Genomic DNA, 17,129 nt, shown 5'->3' on the forward strand with positions numbered 1-17,129 from the left:
ACTGATGCTATATGTGAAGCTGGTACATGTATGAAACGTAAATGTCGTGTTGGCACTGTAAATTCTCAGCCTTGGTGTGATTCTGAGTGGCTATTATCGCTCTGAGAGCGAGAGGCTTGTTGTGTGTTTTTAGACGATGTAGACTTGACGATACTCTTAAAGATTATCTAAGGGGGCAAAAATAAATTTTCTTCTGTTACGAGGATAAGAAGCGAACTTACCAAGATATAATGTCTATAGCTTTGAGAGATAATTTATATAATAGTAAGGCATTTTGGAAGTTATTAAAACGTTTTTCATCCACAGTCCCAGTTACCCCTAGTATTTCATTACAGGAGTGGCATGACTATTTTTGCAATATGTATATGACGCCTGGTAGATCGTCAGTTAGTGATAGTGTGGCCAATAGCTATGAGTCCAAGTTTACTGATAGTAATACCACTGCTATTCTTGACTCGCCAATCTCGGCTGATGAGATAATGGTGTGAATAGATGCACTCAAGTGTTCTAAATCAGCGGGGGATGATAAGCTTATTGCGGAATTCTTTAAGCACTTTTCGGATGTTATTATCTCATATCTTACTATTTTATTCAATATGCATTTTGATAAAGGTATATTCCCAGCTCAGTGGTCAATGGGTATAATAGTTCCTGTTCATAAAAAGGGTGATGTCAATAAGGTGTCCAATTACAGAGGGATTACAGTTCTCAGTGTCTTCAGTAAACTATATGTGTCGGTTATCAATAATAGGCTCAGGTTTTGGACTGATGCTTACTGCAAGATCTCTGAGTCGCAGGCAGGGTTCAGAGCTGGTTACTCGACTTTAGACAACATTTTCATTTTACAAACTATTATTAACAGAATTCTATCTAAGAAAGCGAAATTATATGCTTTTTGTAGATTTTTCAAAAGCGTTTGATTTGGTGAATAGGGCTAAATTATGGTCTGTATTAAATGAGAAGGGCGCGTCTACCAAAATGTGGAATTGTGTCCGATCCATCTATGATTGTGTCAAATCTTGCGTTAAATCAAATAATATGTTTTCTGAAATGTTCCAGTGTAATATTGGAGTGCGTCAAGGGTGTGTCTTAAGCCCCTTTCTATTTTATTTTTATAGATGAATTGGTTAGTGAAATTGAGTCATCTTGTTATCCTGGTATACAGATGCATCCAGAACTAACACAAGTATTTCTCTTGTTGTTCGCTGACGATGTAGTACTCCTCTCTGATACTATATGTGGCCTACAAAAGCGTATCAATGTTTTGGAAAAGTATTGTATTGAGTATGACCTTTCCGTTAATCTAGATAAATCCAAAATTGTTGTCTTTAGAAATGGAGGTAAGCTCTCTAAATATGAAAAGTGGTATTTGAATGGCATGAGAATAGATTGTGTCCCAGGGTATAAGTATTTGGGTGTTCTTCTTTCTCAAAGCTCGTCATGGCATAAACATTTTGATAATTCCATTCTACAATCTAAAAAGGCCCTCTATAGTATTATTAGGTCACTATCGAAGCTAAAACCTATTCGCGGTGACATTTTCTTCAGGATTTTTGATTAAAAAATCTCACAAATCCTACTTTATGGGGCTGAAGTCTGGGGCTTGGATTGTGATATTAGTTCACCAATCGAGAAAGTTCAAACTCTGGCTTGTAAATATCTGCTTTGTGTCAAGATATCAACCCCTAATCACATCGTTCGGGGTGAGTGTGGCAGATACCCTGTTTATGTTTATGCTTACAAACGCTGTATTAAATATTGGTATAAATTGTTGAATATGCCAGTATCTCGTCTGCCCAGAAAGTGCTACAACCTATTATTGTTAGATGCCAGCCATGGCAAAACAAATTGGGTATCAAAGCTTAAGTTATTACTTTATAATATGGGATTTGGATATATATGGGAAAGACAGTCTATTAGTAGCTTAAATTCCTTCCTGTCTGAATTTATGATCAGGGCTCAGCATATATCCCATCAAGAATGGCATAACTCGTTATCATCAAGTTCTAAAACTTATTCATATTCTCTTTTCAAGTGTAATCTATCTATGGAACCATATCTAAGTGTTATTAACGTTAGTAAATTTCGCATTGCACTCGCACAAGTAGTTTCGCTGTGGTTCCCATCAATTAAATATTGAGACAGGTAGATACACACAATAAAACCAAGACATCACAGGTTATGTAACATGTGCGACAATGGATATATAGAAAAACGAGTATCATTTCCTTTTAGTGTGTACTGCATACAGTTCTTTGCGCACACTATATATTCCTGCCAAGTTTTACATATACCCTTCTTTGTCAAACTACAATATATTAATGACCTACAACAATACCTTTGTCTTCAGAAATAAAGCAATGTTTGTCTATTATGCTGTAAGACACCGCCAATCATATATGGCAGCAAATATGTAATATTTGTATTATGGGCCGATGGCCTACATACATTCTGCGAATAAAGAATTGATATTTTAGGCCACCACACCGCCCATGTTTCGCACGAACGCAGCATTGATAACATCCTCTGCTCCCCTATTTTATGACGTTAACTCGACCTGCCGTTTGTGCCTTTTGACCTCCCGGGTCAGGCATATGTAGAATAGCTCAGGTCAAGCTGAACAAGCTGAACGTTTAGTGTGTTTCCGATTACAATTCATCTTACAGTGCTATAATTAAAGTTTTTGTTTCACAAAATTTGTGAACGAATCCCACTTTCCAGATCTTGATTTGCCAATGCCAGTTCTTTTGTGTGCAGATATTCAGCACGTCGCATCTTCATCTTAGAAAAGGACGACAACGCAAACGTGTTCAATTTCAATACCCGAAAACCATTTCAACCTTCTGTGTATTCTATGTGAGGCTTACAAACCGACTAACGAAGCTATTGGGCTTATAGATATTTATAAGTGGTCATAAACAGTGTATGTATGCCCTCAAAATGTAGGGGAAGCTAAATATAAGCGTTAACAAACTTTTCAAAGGAAGACATCTAATGTACGCACCACCATTTCTCTTTATCACCACCCCTAAACATGTTAATGAACTCTATGTATCTTAGCTATCCCTAAACACAACGGATGCACGTGCACAAGGCAGTAGCCCCATACACGTGCATGGGGTGTCATTCTTCATTTTGACGGCTTTCAAGAATGTCGATAAATCAGGCTTTACATTTGAATAACATGTTACTCAAAAGCAAGGATGGGTAAGTTCGATAATAAAAAAGCAACATTCCTGCTGACTTTCGACATAAGTGTCGTGAAATGACACATTTGATATTGTATTCGAAGTCTTAATATCATATCATATGATTGCACGATAGGTATAACGTTCAGTTTAACTTACCTAAGCACCGGCGTGAAGGTTCACTCCTTAATCGCTCTCCCGGTGTTGAGCTATTTTTGCATACACGCGCCTTTGGTTTTTATACATAGACGTAGGGGATTTCCATTGTGTTACTATATAAAGAAGGGGTTTTCCAACGTGAGTGTCATCAGAGTAAATAACGTTGCGGTAGGCGGGCAGAAACAGTGAGTGATTGAGTATGGTTTTAGGTCGTCTTTAGCATTATCACCATCGGAGGAGGGGGGAGAAGGGGAGAGAATCCCGAACACATTGTACCAGGCTACCCGTGTTGGGAATCGAACCCGGAACTTCTAGGTGACGAGTAAAAGCATGTGTGTGTCTCTTTCTCTACAGCATATACCGACGCTTTATGATACTTAGTGTCCTTCGTGTCATTTTAGTCCATTCAGATATGTGAGTGGGTTTTGTTTTGCACTGCTTTCAGTAATATTACGACGAGAGTCACCACAACAAACCGAAACATGAGTATCACTTGCTTGATAACGGTGTTAGTACCTACACCGAAACGTCGCACTCATTGCAATAAAGAAGTTGACTATCCATACAAATCTGTTTTCCTTCATGAGTATCATTAACAAACTTCAGACAATGACCTACTTTTCAGCCGATCCGATTTTTCTCGTGTGAAAGTGAAAAGAGATACTACAAACCACTACGGTTACACTGAATTCCAATTCTTTGTTTCATAAGAAAATAGCATTTACAAATGAATTTTAGTTATAAACTTTAATAAAATCGTATTTCTATATTTTATGCGAGGTTTAGGCAGCATGGCCTTAAGCCCGAGAGCCCCATCACTACTACACCTGGAAGCCCTCGCTCATTGCCCACTCTCTGTGCCGAGACTAATTAGTGCCAGTCACACCTGATTTCCCTGGCAGGTTTCGGGGATCACAGGAAACTGTCTAGTCGTACAAACAAGTGTCGTTAAGATATATGTTGAAAGAAATCAGGTGTGAATACATGTCGTGTATTGCAAGCTTTATGTAATTTTATTGCAAGTTTCTCTTGTAGACCTTTTGTCGGCTTGTACATTTTATCACAATATGCATACACATGTATTCTTTGTATGTAACAGATGAGACACACGTTAACAAATTCTCTCTCTTATATATATCTCTCATGTACTATAACGCTAGTCTGTGACTAACACAAATCACATTCATAGCATTGCACTTTATTTCATACAGATTTAATGCAGAAAACATACGTGACCATACAAACATACATATACAAAATGTATACTACATATTCCTTGCATATACATAAAACAAAGAGTCACGTGATAGGGCGCCGTCAAATTTCCCGAATAGAACGTTCGGTATCTCAACTGTTCAATGTAGTGGCTGGTCATATGTTATCTGCGACAAATCGTATTATGAGATACCTGTCAAAGAGGAAAGGACAGGTGACGGGGCGTGGGTGAAATTTCTGAAGAGCACGTTTGGTCACTCAGCAGCTTGGATAGAGATTGGTTATTGGCTATATCCTTGACCAATCGATATGCTGGGGTTCGGCTTTATCAACTCAAGCTATCATGTAACAGTTTGTGTATTGTAAACATACACACTGGTAACGATGTATGAAATATACACATAAGACAAATAGGTGTAGATAGTCACTTTGGCGAGTTTATTTGTCCTCATTTTAGTGTTTTTCGATAAGTAAAACAAAGCGATTGAAATCCAACCACTGAGTAGAGGTAGTATTTATTTTCATATACATTTTATGCACACAACTAGTACATAAAACATAATGGTTTGCTTTACATGTAAATATAATCTTCACCTTGATACGAATGACTATCCAAACTAGAGTACACGCATTACAGATTTCACGAGGTGACACTATACTGAATTATTATAGTGTATAAACTTGCAGTTGACACCCCCACCCCCAATATTTATTAAGGTGGGCGTGCCTATATCTTTACTGAATGCAAACGAGGTTCATAAGATTACAGATGTGCATGCATGTATAAACATCACAGAGAGGGGAGTCACTCCATAATATATAAAGCAAGATGTCCAATGATATAACAGCGCATCTGTCTATTTTACACTTGTCACGGGACAAACAAGGAAGTAACTACATATGCATTCTACAGGAGGCTGTTATTTCAAGGTCGAAAGAGGCGTTCAATTATCTCATTACTGTAATCTGCTTGAATGATTATACGCATGTGTATCGATACCGTAACTGATATACTATCCAGCTTTTATTGACGATGGATCAATAGAGACTGAGTTGATTGATAGACGACATAATTGCACCGGATTTGATAATTACACAGATCAAATACAAACGTTTTACAGAATGCTCATGTAAATTGCACAGAAAACTGACAATTCAAATCAACTTGAAACTTGCAACAGCTTGAACAAAAATGCTTGAAATACCTTTGTATGGCTTACATGTAATAACTTATGATATTACTTCTGTCCATGTGTGACAATGTTTTGAATTACCAACGTACTGTCTTTTGTAACAAACGTAGTAAAACATTTCATTGTTGTAATAACACTGACATGTATATATGTATTCGATGCAAAGGCGCGACTTATCACTTTATATTCGCTTAGGTAACATTACGAACTTTAGATTATGGAAAACAACTAGTTACAATTCAGTAAACTTCAAATTAGTAAGTTCAATTATGTTTAATCAGTTCGAGCTTGGATGTATAATTACTTGTGTTTATACATTATGTTTCAGTATATGAAACATGACAACGTAATGATGCCTAAAAAGTAAATTCAAACTATTCTATTGTGTTTGAATTCTTTGTATGTCCTTGAAATTTCGTATATTGTTTCCTATTTATTAGGTAGTTGAAGGAAATATAATTTCTAGTAACCTCTAAACCATTACATCTAATTGAATCAAGGTGCATACGAAGTATTTTAGTATCCATTCCAAAGGAAGAGTACCAGGCACTTACCTCTGTAAAAACATCATAATCCCCTTTCTCGCCGACATGCGTTCATTTGCTAAACGCTGTACAAGCCTATGATAATGATTAGCAATTGTTATCAAAACACTTTAAATACTTCTTCTGATTGACACTAAAGGTGGGATCTCTCGTAAGAAAGCTAACATTTGCTAGGTACTGCTAAATTGGTAGAAATAATATGTACAGTTCGATTTGTAAAAGTAGACCACACATGTGCGTCTCTCGCTAAATAAGAGGTGCTTTCTGTTGACGACTGTATGGGGCTCTCGCTGTGAGAAACTGCTAATTACCTGCCCCATAAACACGTCACTGGCTGTGAGGAGCTGATTAATTTGCCCCATATAAATATGGCATATATGCGTCTCTGGGCCTTAATGAGTTAACATATGCATGCCTTGCTGCACGACCATCAGTCACAATACTACATGCCCGAAGACCCGTGAAGGTCCGGGTTAGAATATTGATCTTCAGTAACCCATGCTTGTCGTAAGAGGCGATCGGGTGGTCAGGCTCGCTGACTTGGTTGACTTCACAACTGCGCAGACCGCCGCAATATAGCTGGAATATTGCTGAGTGTGGCGTAAAACTAAACTCACTCACTCACATGCTCGAACTACTGAAGGGAGACAACCCTGCGCAGTGTTCCCTTGCCGATGAAAAACAACTAAATTATTACTATGTATTATTATGTACATGTATGTATGTAAGTGTGTGTGTATGTGTGTGTGTGTATGTGTGCATGTGTGTATACACACACCTTAGTTGACCATATAGTGTACAAAAGATATCTGAAATCGGTTTTTAATGGTTTCATTTACTTTCCGTTATAAGTAGATGAAATTAAAGAGAAGATTAAATAACAACGTGTCTTGGATGCCTATAGTTGAACCTTCACTAGCACAGGTGGTGGGATATCATTAGAAAGAAGAACTTGTTATCCTGTGTCAGGTTTGATAGTCCAAGAGACACTCACCAATCCCGCTTCATCATCTCAGCTGCTATATCTTCCCAGCCTATGGTGCAGCTATCCTAGACTAAGGCTTAGTCTCTGAATATATATAACTTTGATAGTAACAAACAAGCCCATTTATATTGAAAAGGAGCCCTAAGGAGACCAGAGATTCAGAGACTAAGAACATCTGCATTGGGGCTACACGTGCTGGGGTCATTACCAATTAGAAGTCACATCATACAACCATCAGATAACGCTATAAGTGAAAGGCATATTTATTGGCCCTCCTGTTAAGCCCTGTCCTATCTCCATGCTGTCATCACCTCATGTGGGCCGGGTCAAGTGCCCCTACTGCCTAACATTTTACTGTTGGGAAACTTGCAGCCCACAATGTCACTTGGACACTAGATGACCAAGGTGCAAGATCTGTGATTCAGGAGGAACCCTTTCCCAAGATTTTGCTTGATTTGTCTCTTCAAGACCAGAAACTGTACACAAGGCCTCCACTATAGCTTCATGTCACCCAGTGTGCTTGTTAATTAAGAGTTGACAGATGAAAATGTGAGGCAAGATTCCAGACCACTGGTGAGGATGTTGGTCCGGCCAGCCATGGTAGTTAGATATGTTTACTTTGTAACCCGACCCCCAAAGTGAGTTAGTTTTCTTGCAGATGTTAACAGACCCTGAACCTGAGGAAATCTAGACTTGCTTTATTTAGGGCTTTAGCACTGCAGAGAGGTCCTCAAGATTTTCTTGGCAGTAGGGTTCTCTTCCACATAAATAATGTGGTTCAGGGACTGTGAGACAGACTGGAGAAAAGTGAAACCCGACCAAATACCAAGAATTGGGGACTATCTTTTATCTGGAGTATCTCGGTCGCTTGCAAAGAGTTTGTTGAACACTTCTTCTGCAAACTTGTCCCGTTCCTGATTCAGTAACTGTATTTCACTCAGAAGCTCTTGGCGCTCTGTTTCATTTGGTTCGATCTCTTCAGCCTGAGTCAAGTCCGCCTCGTTCAGATGCAGGCGCCTGAATGCCAACCTAATTTGACGTATATGCTCTTCATATTCTTCCCGACTGCACCTGGTTTTATGAGAATATACGTTCTGCAATTCTCTAAAGACGTTGAATCTGTGCTTCCTGACATCGTCTTCCTCGAGGGTATAGTCAATAAACGCTCTACACAAAAGAGTCAAATTCCAGTCGTCCACATTGCCAGTTTTAATCCTGTCATCATATTGTTTGCCTGTTGCCTTGGGTCTGTATTTTTTAAAAAACAATTTCCCTGAGGTTTGGTCCTGCCATGGATTACCCTCCCTCCGTTGCCAAAACAATTTAAACAGCCGACGTAGTTCAGGGATGATAGCCTTTTGCAAAATATATAATCCCTTGTAGTACAGGAGCTCTTCCTCTGGTATATTCTGTGGAGTCTGGAAAAGATGTAGAAACATAAATCAATAATATACACTCAACAAAACAATGATAAATTTTAAAATAAGAGTTCGGCTCTGATTGTCATTTTCAGGATATTTAATGATACCTTTAACAAATCCATTTTCAGTTCCAAACAATACATTGTGGTCAGTGTGTAACTTACAGCCATGTTTTTCACAAGGTGTCTTGACTGATTCACAAGGTGTCTTGACTGATTCACAAGGTGTCTTGACTGAAACCTGAAATGATAATATAGTGTCAGTGAACCGACAGTATCACAGTATCATCTTCCTGCTCATTATCATTATCGTCACCATCATTTCAAACATACACAGATTGATACACAGACACACGCAGACACAACACACACATACACAAACACACACTGACACATGCGCATATACAAACACACACACAGATTTACAGACAGCGACACCACGCACACATGCACACACAAACTCAAACACACATATATATATATATAAACACACAGACTTACAGACAGTGACACCACACACACAGACATATACATATAAACAAACACAGTCACCACACACACATTCACACACACACATGCATATATATAAACACACATATTTACACACAGCGACACCACACACATACACAGACAAACGCAAACACACACACACACACACACACACACACACACACAGACATATACATATACAATGCCGACCGGTCATTCCGCGCACCACACAAAATGACTGTATTACCCAAATTTACAAACGTCAGGAAATACTCTTTTCATCCGGCGGCCACATGAACAACGTTTAAAATCTACGTATCATCTGGCCGTCAGATTACACACGTTTAAAGGGGTGTTAAAATAAACCAACATTCAACTCTGCATTTACATGTATTTCACAGGTGTGTAAATCTGGCCATTGTTTTCATGTGTTTCCTAACATGTGTAACATATGTAAATGCTGTGATTGTAGGACATGCATTTCAATACCCTTGAAATCTCGTATGACCAAGGTTAGATTTGTCATATATTTAGTACATGCGTAAATGGTTGGAAATGGGTATATACATGTATTGTGTTACATGATTAGCAGTTCTTTAACATGATGTATTTCAATGGTTCTGTAATGTAACTGTCACATAGGGTTCGTTAACGCGTCCGACCACGCCATAATGTACTGAGATAATTAGAAACACATGGTGAAGTGATACCCATGACTGAGCACCACTAATAACGTGCGTGTCTTTCTTGATATACACATGGTGTCTGTTTAAAAGGTTCAAATATCGGGTCTATGGGCCAGAGCGATATGTATGTTAGGGAGTGTGCGTCTGTGCGAGGGAGAGGATGTGGCATGGGGTAGGCCTAGGGTGGGGTGGTGGCGGTGGGTCGGTGTTGGGGTACTGATAAGTCTTTCTGACCAGTAGGTAGTATCGTTTATACTTTTTGTAATGGAAATTACATAACAGTTTATATAACTGACCTTAGGTACACTTCTTATATACAAGGAGACACTGGTAATTACAATAAAACACAGACAGATGTGTTCACACAGACATGAACCGGTAGGTCCCTAATTTTAGTGCTCACTTGTATGAGTTATCCGACTGATCATCACTGAACAAATTTCCTTATCTATACTTTCATAAAAGATGATTACAATGTATTAATGATTTCCGGTAAATGTAAATGTGTGATTTTTGATTTGGAATACAGGTATTATCCCATACGGACGTATTCTCAAATTTCAGTTACCCGACGGAATATACTGTAGACATATTTTGTTCCCCGCCGTGATGCTGCTGGAATATTGCTAAAAGCGGCGTAAAACTAAACTCAGTCAGCCAGTCAGTCCATCTCTTGGGTAGACTATAGAAAATTGTATTGATTGCAATAAGTTCATAACTGAGCAGTTTCGATAATTATTGAAATCTTACAACCTGCCAGCATTTATGTTGCTCATGCGTTTTCTTTTTCGCTTTTGCTTTTTGCAGTGTGTCTAATTTGTTATACATTATATAATTATGTTAATCATTTTGGTATCTCAATATCATGGAATATACTGTGTACTTATTATTCTATCAAAGTACCGAAACGTATTATCTGTATGCTTTACCGTTATAGGGTGAAACTGTTAAAAGTACCTTCGTACAGAATTTCCAGGAAATAGAAACTGAAAATTACCAGATAAATGGAAAACTAAATTGGATAAAGACCGCAAACAATCATTATTTATATTCCTCTTTTTAAATTATCAGTGTGCAGATCATGTCACTAACATAAAAACTTAAGGATATATGGTGACAAATTTGGGTTCAATCTTGAATGTATAATAAATTTACCAATGTATATTCTTTAACAATATCAAGGAATGATGGGGTACGCTCGTGGTTAAAGCGTTCGCCTGTCAGGTCAAAAACCGGTGTTTGATGCCCGACATAGGCACATTAAGACTGAAAATATATTATTTTGATATAAGGCAAAGATCTTAATTTCAATTGAAAAAAAGAGACGAAGTAATTTGGAAGATTCACAGACTAACAACATCTATATTGGGGCTACATGTGCAGGAAGCATCTTCAATTATAAAATCACATTCCACAAACATCAGATAAAGGTTTAAATGACATATGGCATATTTATTGGTATCTTGCCAAGCTCTGTACTCTCTGAATGCAGTATAACCAGAGTGCTGTGGTCACTACCTCAGGTGGCCAAATTCAGCCATCCCATTACGTTACAGTATTTTCTTACAGACATATATATGGAAAATTAACTTTTATGGGTATGGAAAGAGTGTGTGGGGGTGGTGGGTGGGGGTGGGGTGGGACACGTGCAAAGTATTAATCAGCTGAGATTATCCTTCAAAAACTCATATGTACAACAATCACTTATCATTATGTGCAACCAAAGCATTGCAAAATGGCCATATTTCCAGACAGCATAACATCACCTTTGGCCGGAGTTCCATATATAATTTGACACCGAAAGCCTGTCAGTTAACGCAAAGGAAATAACCCTTGTGTTTTAAAATGATGCCTTAATCATAGTCACAATGAAGTGTAGGTTGCCATGCATTTTCTAGTCTGTCTCACAGTCCCTGAACCACATTATTTTCCTTACTGCTTAGTCTGTCTCACAGTCCCTGAACCACATTTCTTCCCCTACTGGCAAGCCCTCTCTGCAATGCTAAAGCCTTAAATGAAGCAAGTCTAGATCTCCTCAGGTCCGGGGTCTGTTAACATCTGCAAGAAACCTAACTCACTTTGGGGGTCGGGTTACAAAGTAAACATATCTAACTGCCATGGCTGGCCGGACTGTATCTCGTGTCTCCCTGGGGCTCCTTTTCATTTTAAATAGGTTTGTTTGTTACTATCAAAATTATATATATTCAGACACTAAGTGTTGGTCTATGTTTTTTTCCAATATGATGGAAATACTAATACATGTATTTACCAAATACAATACTAAAGGCGCCTTTCTTCAAGCAGTGACTTAAAGCCATACATAGCTAGACTTGCTTAGATGATACACTTCATATAAGGCATCATAGATATTTCACAAACCCTTATCCTCATTAGCTTATTGCCTCACCACTTGCAAATTAAGCGTTGGCAGATGTAAATGTTACTGGAGAAGTTGGTCCCGCCAGCTCTGGGTGTTTTGTATGGCACTCCATAACCCGAACCCAGCAGTGAGTTTTCCTAGAGACGGAAGGGGAAAAAATACCGTTCTGTGACTGTGATACAGACTGGGACAAGATATGGAAAACCAAAAGTTTGGACAACAAACCATTGTTTGGGTGTTTTAATTGTAAATATGATTCAAATAGCCTAACCTAGATTTCGATATCCTAAGAATGTACATTTGGTGGAAAATATACATTAATCCTGAGACAAGGACGAATGTTTATATATAATTAAAACATGTAACAGCACTAGTATCCATTTTGTCTTTTGTCTTCTACCCGTCAGAACTAGATTAACAACTAGTCACTGATATGAACATATGTTACAGAAAAAAAGTTCATAGTAAAAAAAATATATAATATAATGAAAAGGAGCCTTGAGACTTTCTCCTGAAGCTGTGGAAATCTAGAATTGCCACATTTTCTAGACTTACGTGGACTTGGATATATTTGCTTCAGGGTCTGTATGACAGACGACGTCCCAACATACGCTGTCACATGTGTCTCCAGGTCACGGAGAATCAGTGGTAAGAGGCCCGTATTGCAATTTTCGTGCGTTTGCCAGGCGCGTAGCAAGCCCTTTTTTGCGTATAACAAATGAAAAGTAAACAACTGCATTTCAGTGATGATTCACATATAATCATGACTGTAACAAAACATCCTCATACATGTCGATTGAAAAACAATCATCACCGAAAGTTATGATGTGAAGAATAACCTGTTTACTGTACATGGTAATGCCTTAATCAAAGAATACTGTAGTCAGTATGATTCATAGAGTTATTTCCACTTTTTAAATGGAACGTGTTTGTAGGTAGTTTTGGCAAGAATTAGAAGAAAAATTATTTTTTTAGCAAAGATCATGTGTAAGCTCGAGCTGTTTTTTTTATAATGGTAGCTACCTACGCCCCTGTTTGCACGTGTTGTTGACGCGGCATGGATGCCTTGTAACATCACTATTTGATTATGATTCACAAACACATGCCCATGATATGGTCGGAATCGTGCCAAGGATTAGCAGATATTTATCATGAAAACATGTTTTTATGTAGGTGGCTTGAAACTCGCTTTTACAAAGGCCTATAGGTTCGATCACAATACACTTCATTTACAGCTCCTCTTTTCTTAACATGCTCACGTCAAAACTGATTTAAATTCTAATCGCAGATTAAAGAATAACACAATAAATAGTATGCCAAATTATCGTTACCATGACAACCCTGTGAGAGTAATGCAGATGATACTGTCGGCCGTAAATTTTGATAAGTTGCTTCATCGCTATCAATAAACACTGGGTATCTATACAATTATATGTGTGATCAAAGGCCATATGATAGATTATGTGATCTCTGGTGTGATGGAGGAGAACTTGCGTCGCTAGTTTTCTCAATAATCTGAACACATGTATGTAGCGTGAAACCAGCAGATACCTTTAGAAGAAATTGTTTGCCCTACCTGTAACAACGATGTCCCGTGTCTATAAAAGGGATATAATGTGGGGATGAATGACATGTACTTTTATCTTGGCCCGTTTATGATGAAAAATGCTGCGATCTTTCACAATAATCCCTCTGGCTATCAGATTGAGGGTACGTTTTAAACATAACCGGTTTATAAAGTTCTTCGAACATTCTCCATATACGTCCGTATAGGAATGAAGACCTTAGAAGAGAAACTGCCATCAGTATTTTCCGCTCTCTTGAGTTTGCTGTTGGATTACATGAAAATTGCTGCCACATATGCCAACGAGAATTCAGAGAACGGAAAGCAAAAATCTCCCATCTCATCTCTTCCTAAGGCTAAGTGAAGGAGAACGAGAGACAACCAGTTGCAAAGAAGAGCGAAAGAACACAAAAGCGGAAGATCAAAGAGGAGGTAGCCAGTCAAGCAATCAAACCAAGGTAAGTGTAATCATTACGATAATTAATTATATTTGTTCTACCTAATTGTTTACAATGAAATAATTTTGTTTCTCAATTTATATCTTATATTCGTCTTCTTTATTGATAGGAGCGATGTCAGCTCTATTTCACCTACTGCACCGCAGCCATCTCCATCACTCCTGATAGAACCTATAACACCTCCTACAGAACCGAACTTCAATGACTTGCTTCCAACAGAGTCCTCCTTAAATGACTTGTGGTTGGATTACACTCAACTCATGGAAGACATTGAACAGCAAGAGAAACAACACATGGAGATGAATGTCGCAGGTGATTTAACAGCGGAAGATCCATATGAAGAAGAGAAACTTACTCCTCTTCAACGAAATTGTAGCATTTGTCGTCACAATAATATGCTGCGTGACGTGAGTTGCAATAGTGGACAAGTCCAGTGTCACGTGTGTTGTAATGAACTAATTGACTGTTTGTGTGACTATGATCTAGAGGGGATGATGGAAGACATGTTATCTAAAGATTTTGAAGGACATATCCTATCAGTGTAAATGCAGAGGTGTTTTAATCATGCTTTGTAACATGGTGATGATCATTATGTACTGTAACACACTTTTGTGAATTGTAATAGGGGATAGTGGTGGAATGAATAAATAATCAAACCATATGTGTTTTATGTTATATATATTGTTTAGTAAGTCACATTGTCCTCAGTACAACATGAGTTCCCAAAAGAAAAGCAGTGAGTTGAAACAGCAAAAAGCATTTGAAAAGTATTATTATGGCCCTCACAATCCGGGCGCTTATTATGGACCCTCCAAACATTAGAAAAGTATTATTATGGCCTTCACAATCCGGGCGCTTATTATGGACCCTCCAAACTGCGTGATGAATTGAAGAAAAAGAGTCACCATAGTATCAAGCTGAGGAAGGTGAAACGATTTGTGAACAACCAAGATGCTTATAGTTTACACAAACCAGTCAAACATAGATTGAAAGGATGAAGTAGGCACTGAATATCTCAATCTGGTGAAATCGGGAAATGTAAGACTTGAAATTGAATTCAAATCTGCTCTCACCAAAACTTTGACTTGTGTCATCATGAGTGAAAGAAACTCTATCATAGGATTTGATAAGGCAAGGAATGTGTATATCAAGTAATCATCAACATGAAAGCCTCAGAATTGCAATGTGCCATACAGTGTGCTTCAGTCTTACAGAGACATGTCTTGGGAGTGTATGCTAAAGATACTTTACCCACACTCACACCTTCACTGTTGAAGAAAGGAGTGGGTGTCATTGTGAATACAGACAGCAGACAAAAGAGAGGTCGCCACTGGGTGGCTATGTATTTCAAAGGAAATAGAGCAGAACTGTTTGATAGTTTAGCATAACCAGTTGATGCTGTATTTGATAGTTATCTAAAGTCTTATGTTAAATCTTACTTGCACAATGGTGAACGGATACAATCTGTAGATTCAAATGTATGTGGCTTCTATTGTTTGTATTATCTCTTATGTAAATGTAAAACCAACTGGAGTTTTCATCACTTTCTTCATCAATTTGATGTAAAGAACTTTATATGGAATGATATTGTATCTCAATATATTTGTCACTTCTTCAAATACTGTACACCTTCTTGTTTCAGTTGTCAATGATGCTATTGATGTATGTGAAAAAAAAATATATAAAAAGTAGTTTAGATCAAATGATGTTTTGTTGGGTATAAGAAATATATACAAATGCAAATATCATTTGCAAAAATATCCTGCATAGTAAGAAAGTAGAATAATACTAAACTGAAGTATCTAATGACTGACATTTCACTCTTGCCTGCTGACGGATAAGACGTAATTTTTCAACATGAGGAGAGCTTCTGGGGATATATTTGGCCCTACACCCATGTTCACAAAGTTTGGCAAGAGCAAGTCAACAAAAACACGTCAGAGAAAAATAATGGGATCGCTGAATAGACAGGTTACATATAACAAGAAGAAAAGAGGGCCAACTGTGAAGGGCAAAAAGAAGACTGCACTGAAAATACAACCTGTGTCCAATATCATTATGAAATGGACTAAAGCTGCCTTGAAACGTAACATGGCTCAAAGGTATAAAAAAAATGCTTCAGACCCTCTAATCACACACTTGTGTTACATCACTATGGAGCTTACTACCACCTGTCCAGACTGTGACAAGAGATTTATGCGAAAAGATAATTTACAAAGACATCAGAAGCAGATGCATATGCATGGATCAATTCAAGAGTTACATCCTCCTCTTCCTCAGGATAAACAACTTCCTTCTCCTCCTCCTCAGGATAAACATCTTTCTCCGCCTCAGGATAAACAACTTCCTCCTCCTCAGGAGGAGCACAAGCAGCACGAACGATTCAAATATCTGATTCCCTCCAATGGCATCATCGTCAGACCCAGTGGATGTGGAAAGTCGGTGTTTGTCTTCAAACATATTAAGACGTGGATTCATTCAACCTCTACTTGACTGTATAGTCTGGTGTTATACTGTGTGGCAACCTCTTTACGATAGCATTCTTCAAACTTTACCCCAAAGTACGTTTTGTGAAAGGAATACCTTACAATATCGAAGATGAAAACTACTTTGATGCCCACAACCAGAACCTGATGGTGTTGGATGATTTTCTGTCTGAAGCAAAGAACGATAAGCGGATTTCCCGTCTGTTTACTCAAACCTCCCACCAAAAAAATGTTATTATCTTTTTGGTATTGCAAAACCTCTTCCCAAGAGGTAAGGAATCTCGTGACATTGCTCCAAATTCACATTATGTAACACTTTTCAATTCACCAGTGGACAGACAGCAGGTGACGTGATTTGCCA

The 17,129-nt window shown here is 38.1% G+C and overlaps 1 protein-coding gene across 1 annotated transcript in view; it reads right to left on the reverse strand.

Moving 5' to 3' along the window:
• The window catches only part of LOC124279766, a 29,392-nt gene extending 16,544 nt beyond the window's left edge, over nucleotides 1–12,848 (reverse strand). Inside the window, exons 1-3 of the mRNA XM_046715641.1 lie at nucleotides 12,816–12,848; nucleotides 8,871–8,946; nucleotides 8,084–8,703 (exon numbers count right to left, since the gene is read on the reverse strand). Coding sequence (XP_046571597.1) covers nucleotides 8,125–8,703; nucleotides 8,871–8,876 — 585 coding nt within the window. The 5' untranslated portion in view covers nucleotides 8,877–8,946; nucleotides 12,816–12,848 and the 3' untranslated portion in view covers nucleotides 8,084–8,124. The remainder of the gene's footprint in view (nucleotides 1–8,083; nucleotides 8,704–8,870; nucleotides 8,947–12,815) is intronic.
• Between the last annotated feature and the right edge of the window lie 4,281 nt (nucleotides 12,849–17,129).

Source organism: Haliotis rubra, unplaced genomic scaffold (assembly GCF_003918875.1).
Source record: "Haliotis rubra isolate DU_JTF1 unplaced genomic scaffold, ASM391887v1 Scf256, whole genome shotgun sequence".
Classification (NCBI taxonomy): domain Eukaryota; kingdom Metazoa; phylum Mollusca; class Gastropoda; order Lepetellida; family Haliotidae; genus Haliotis; species Haliotis rubra.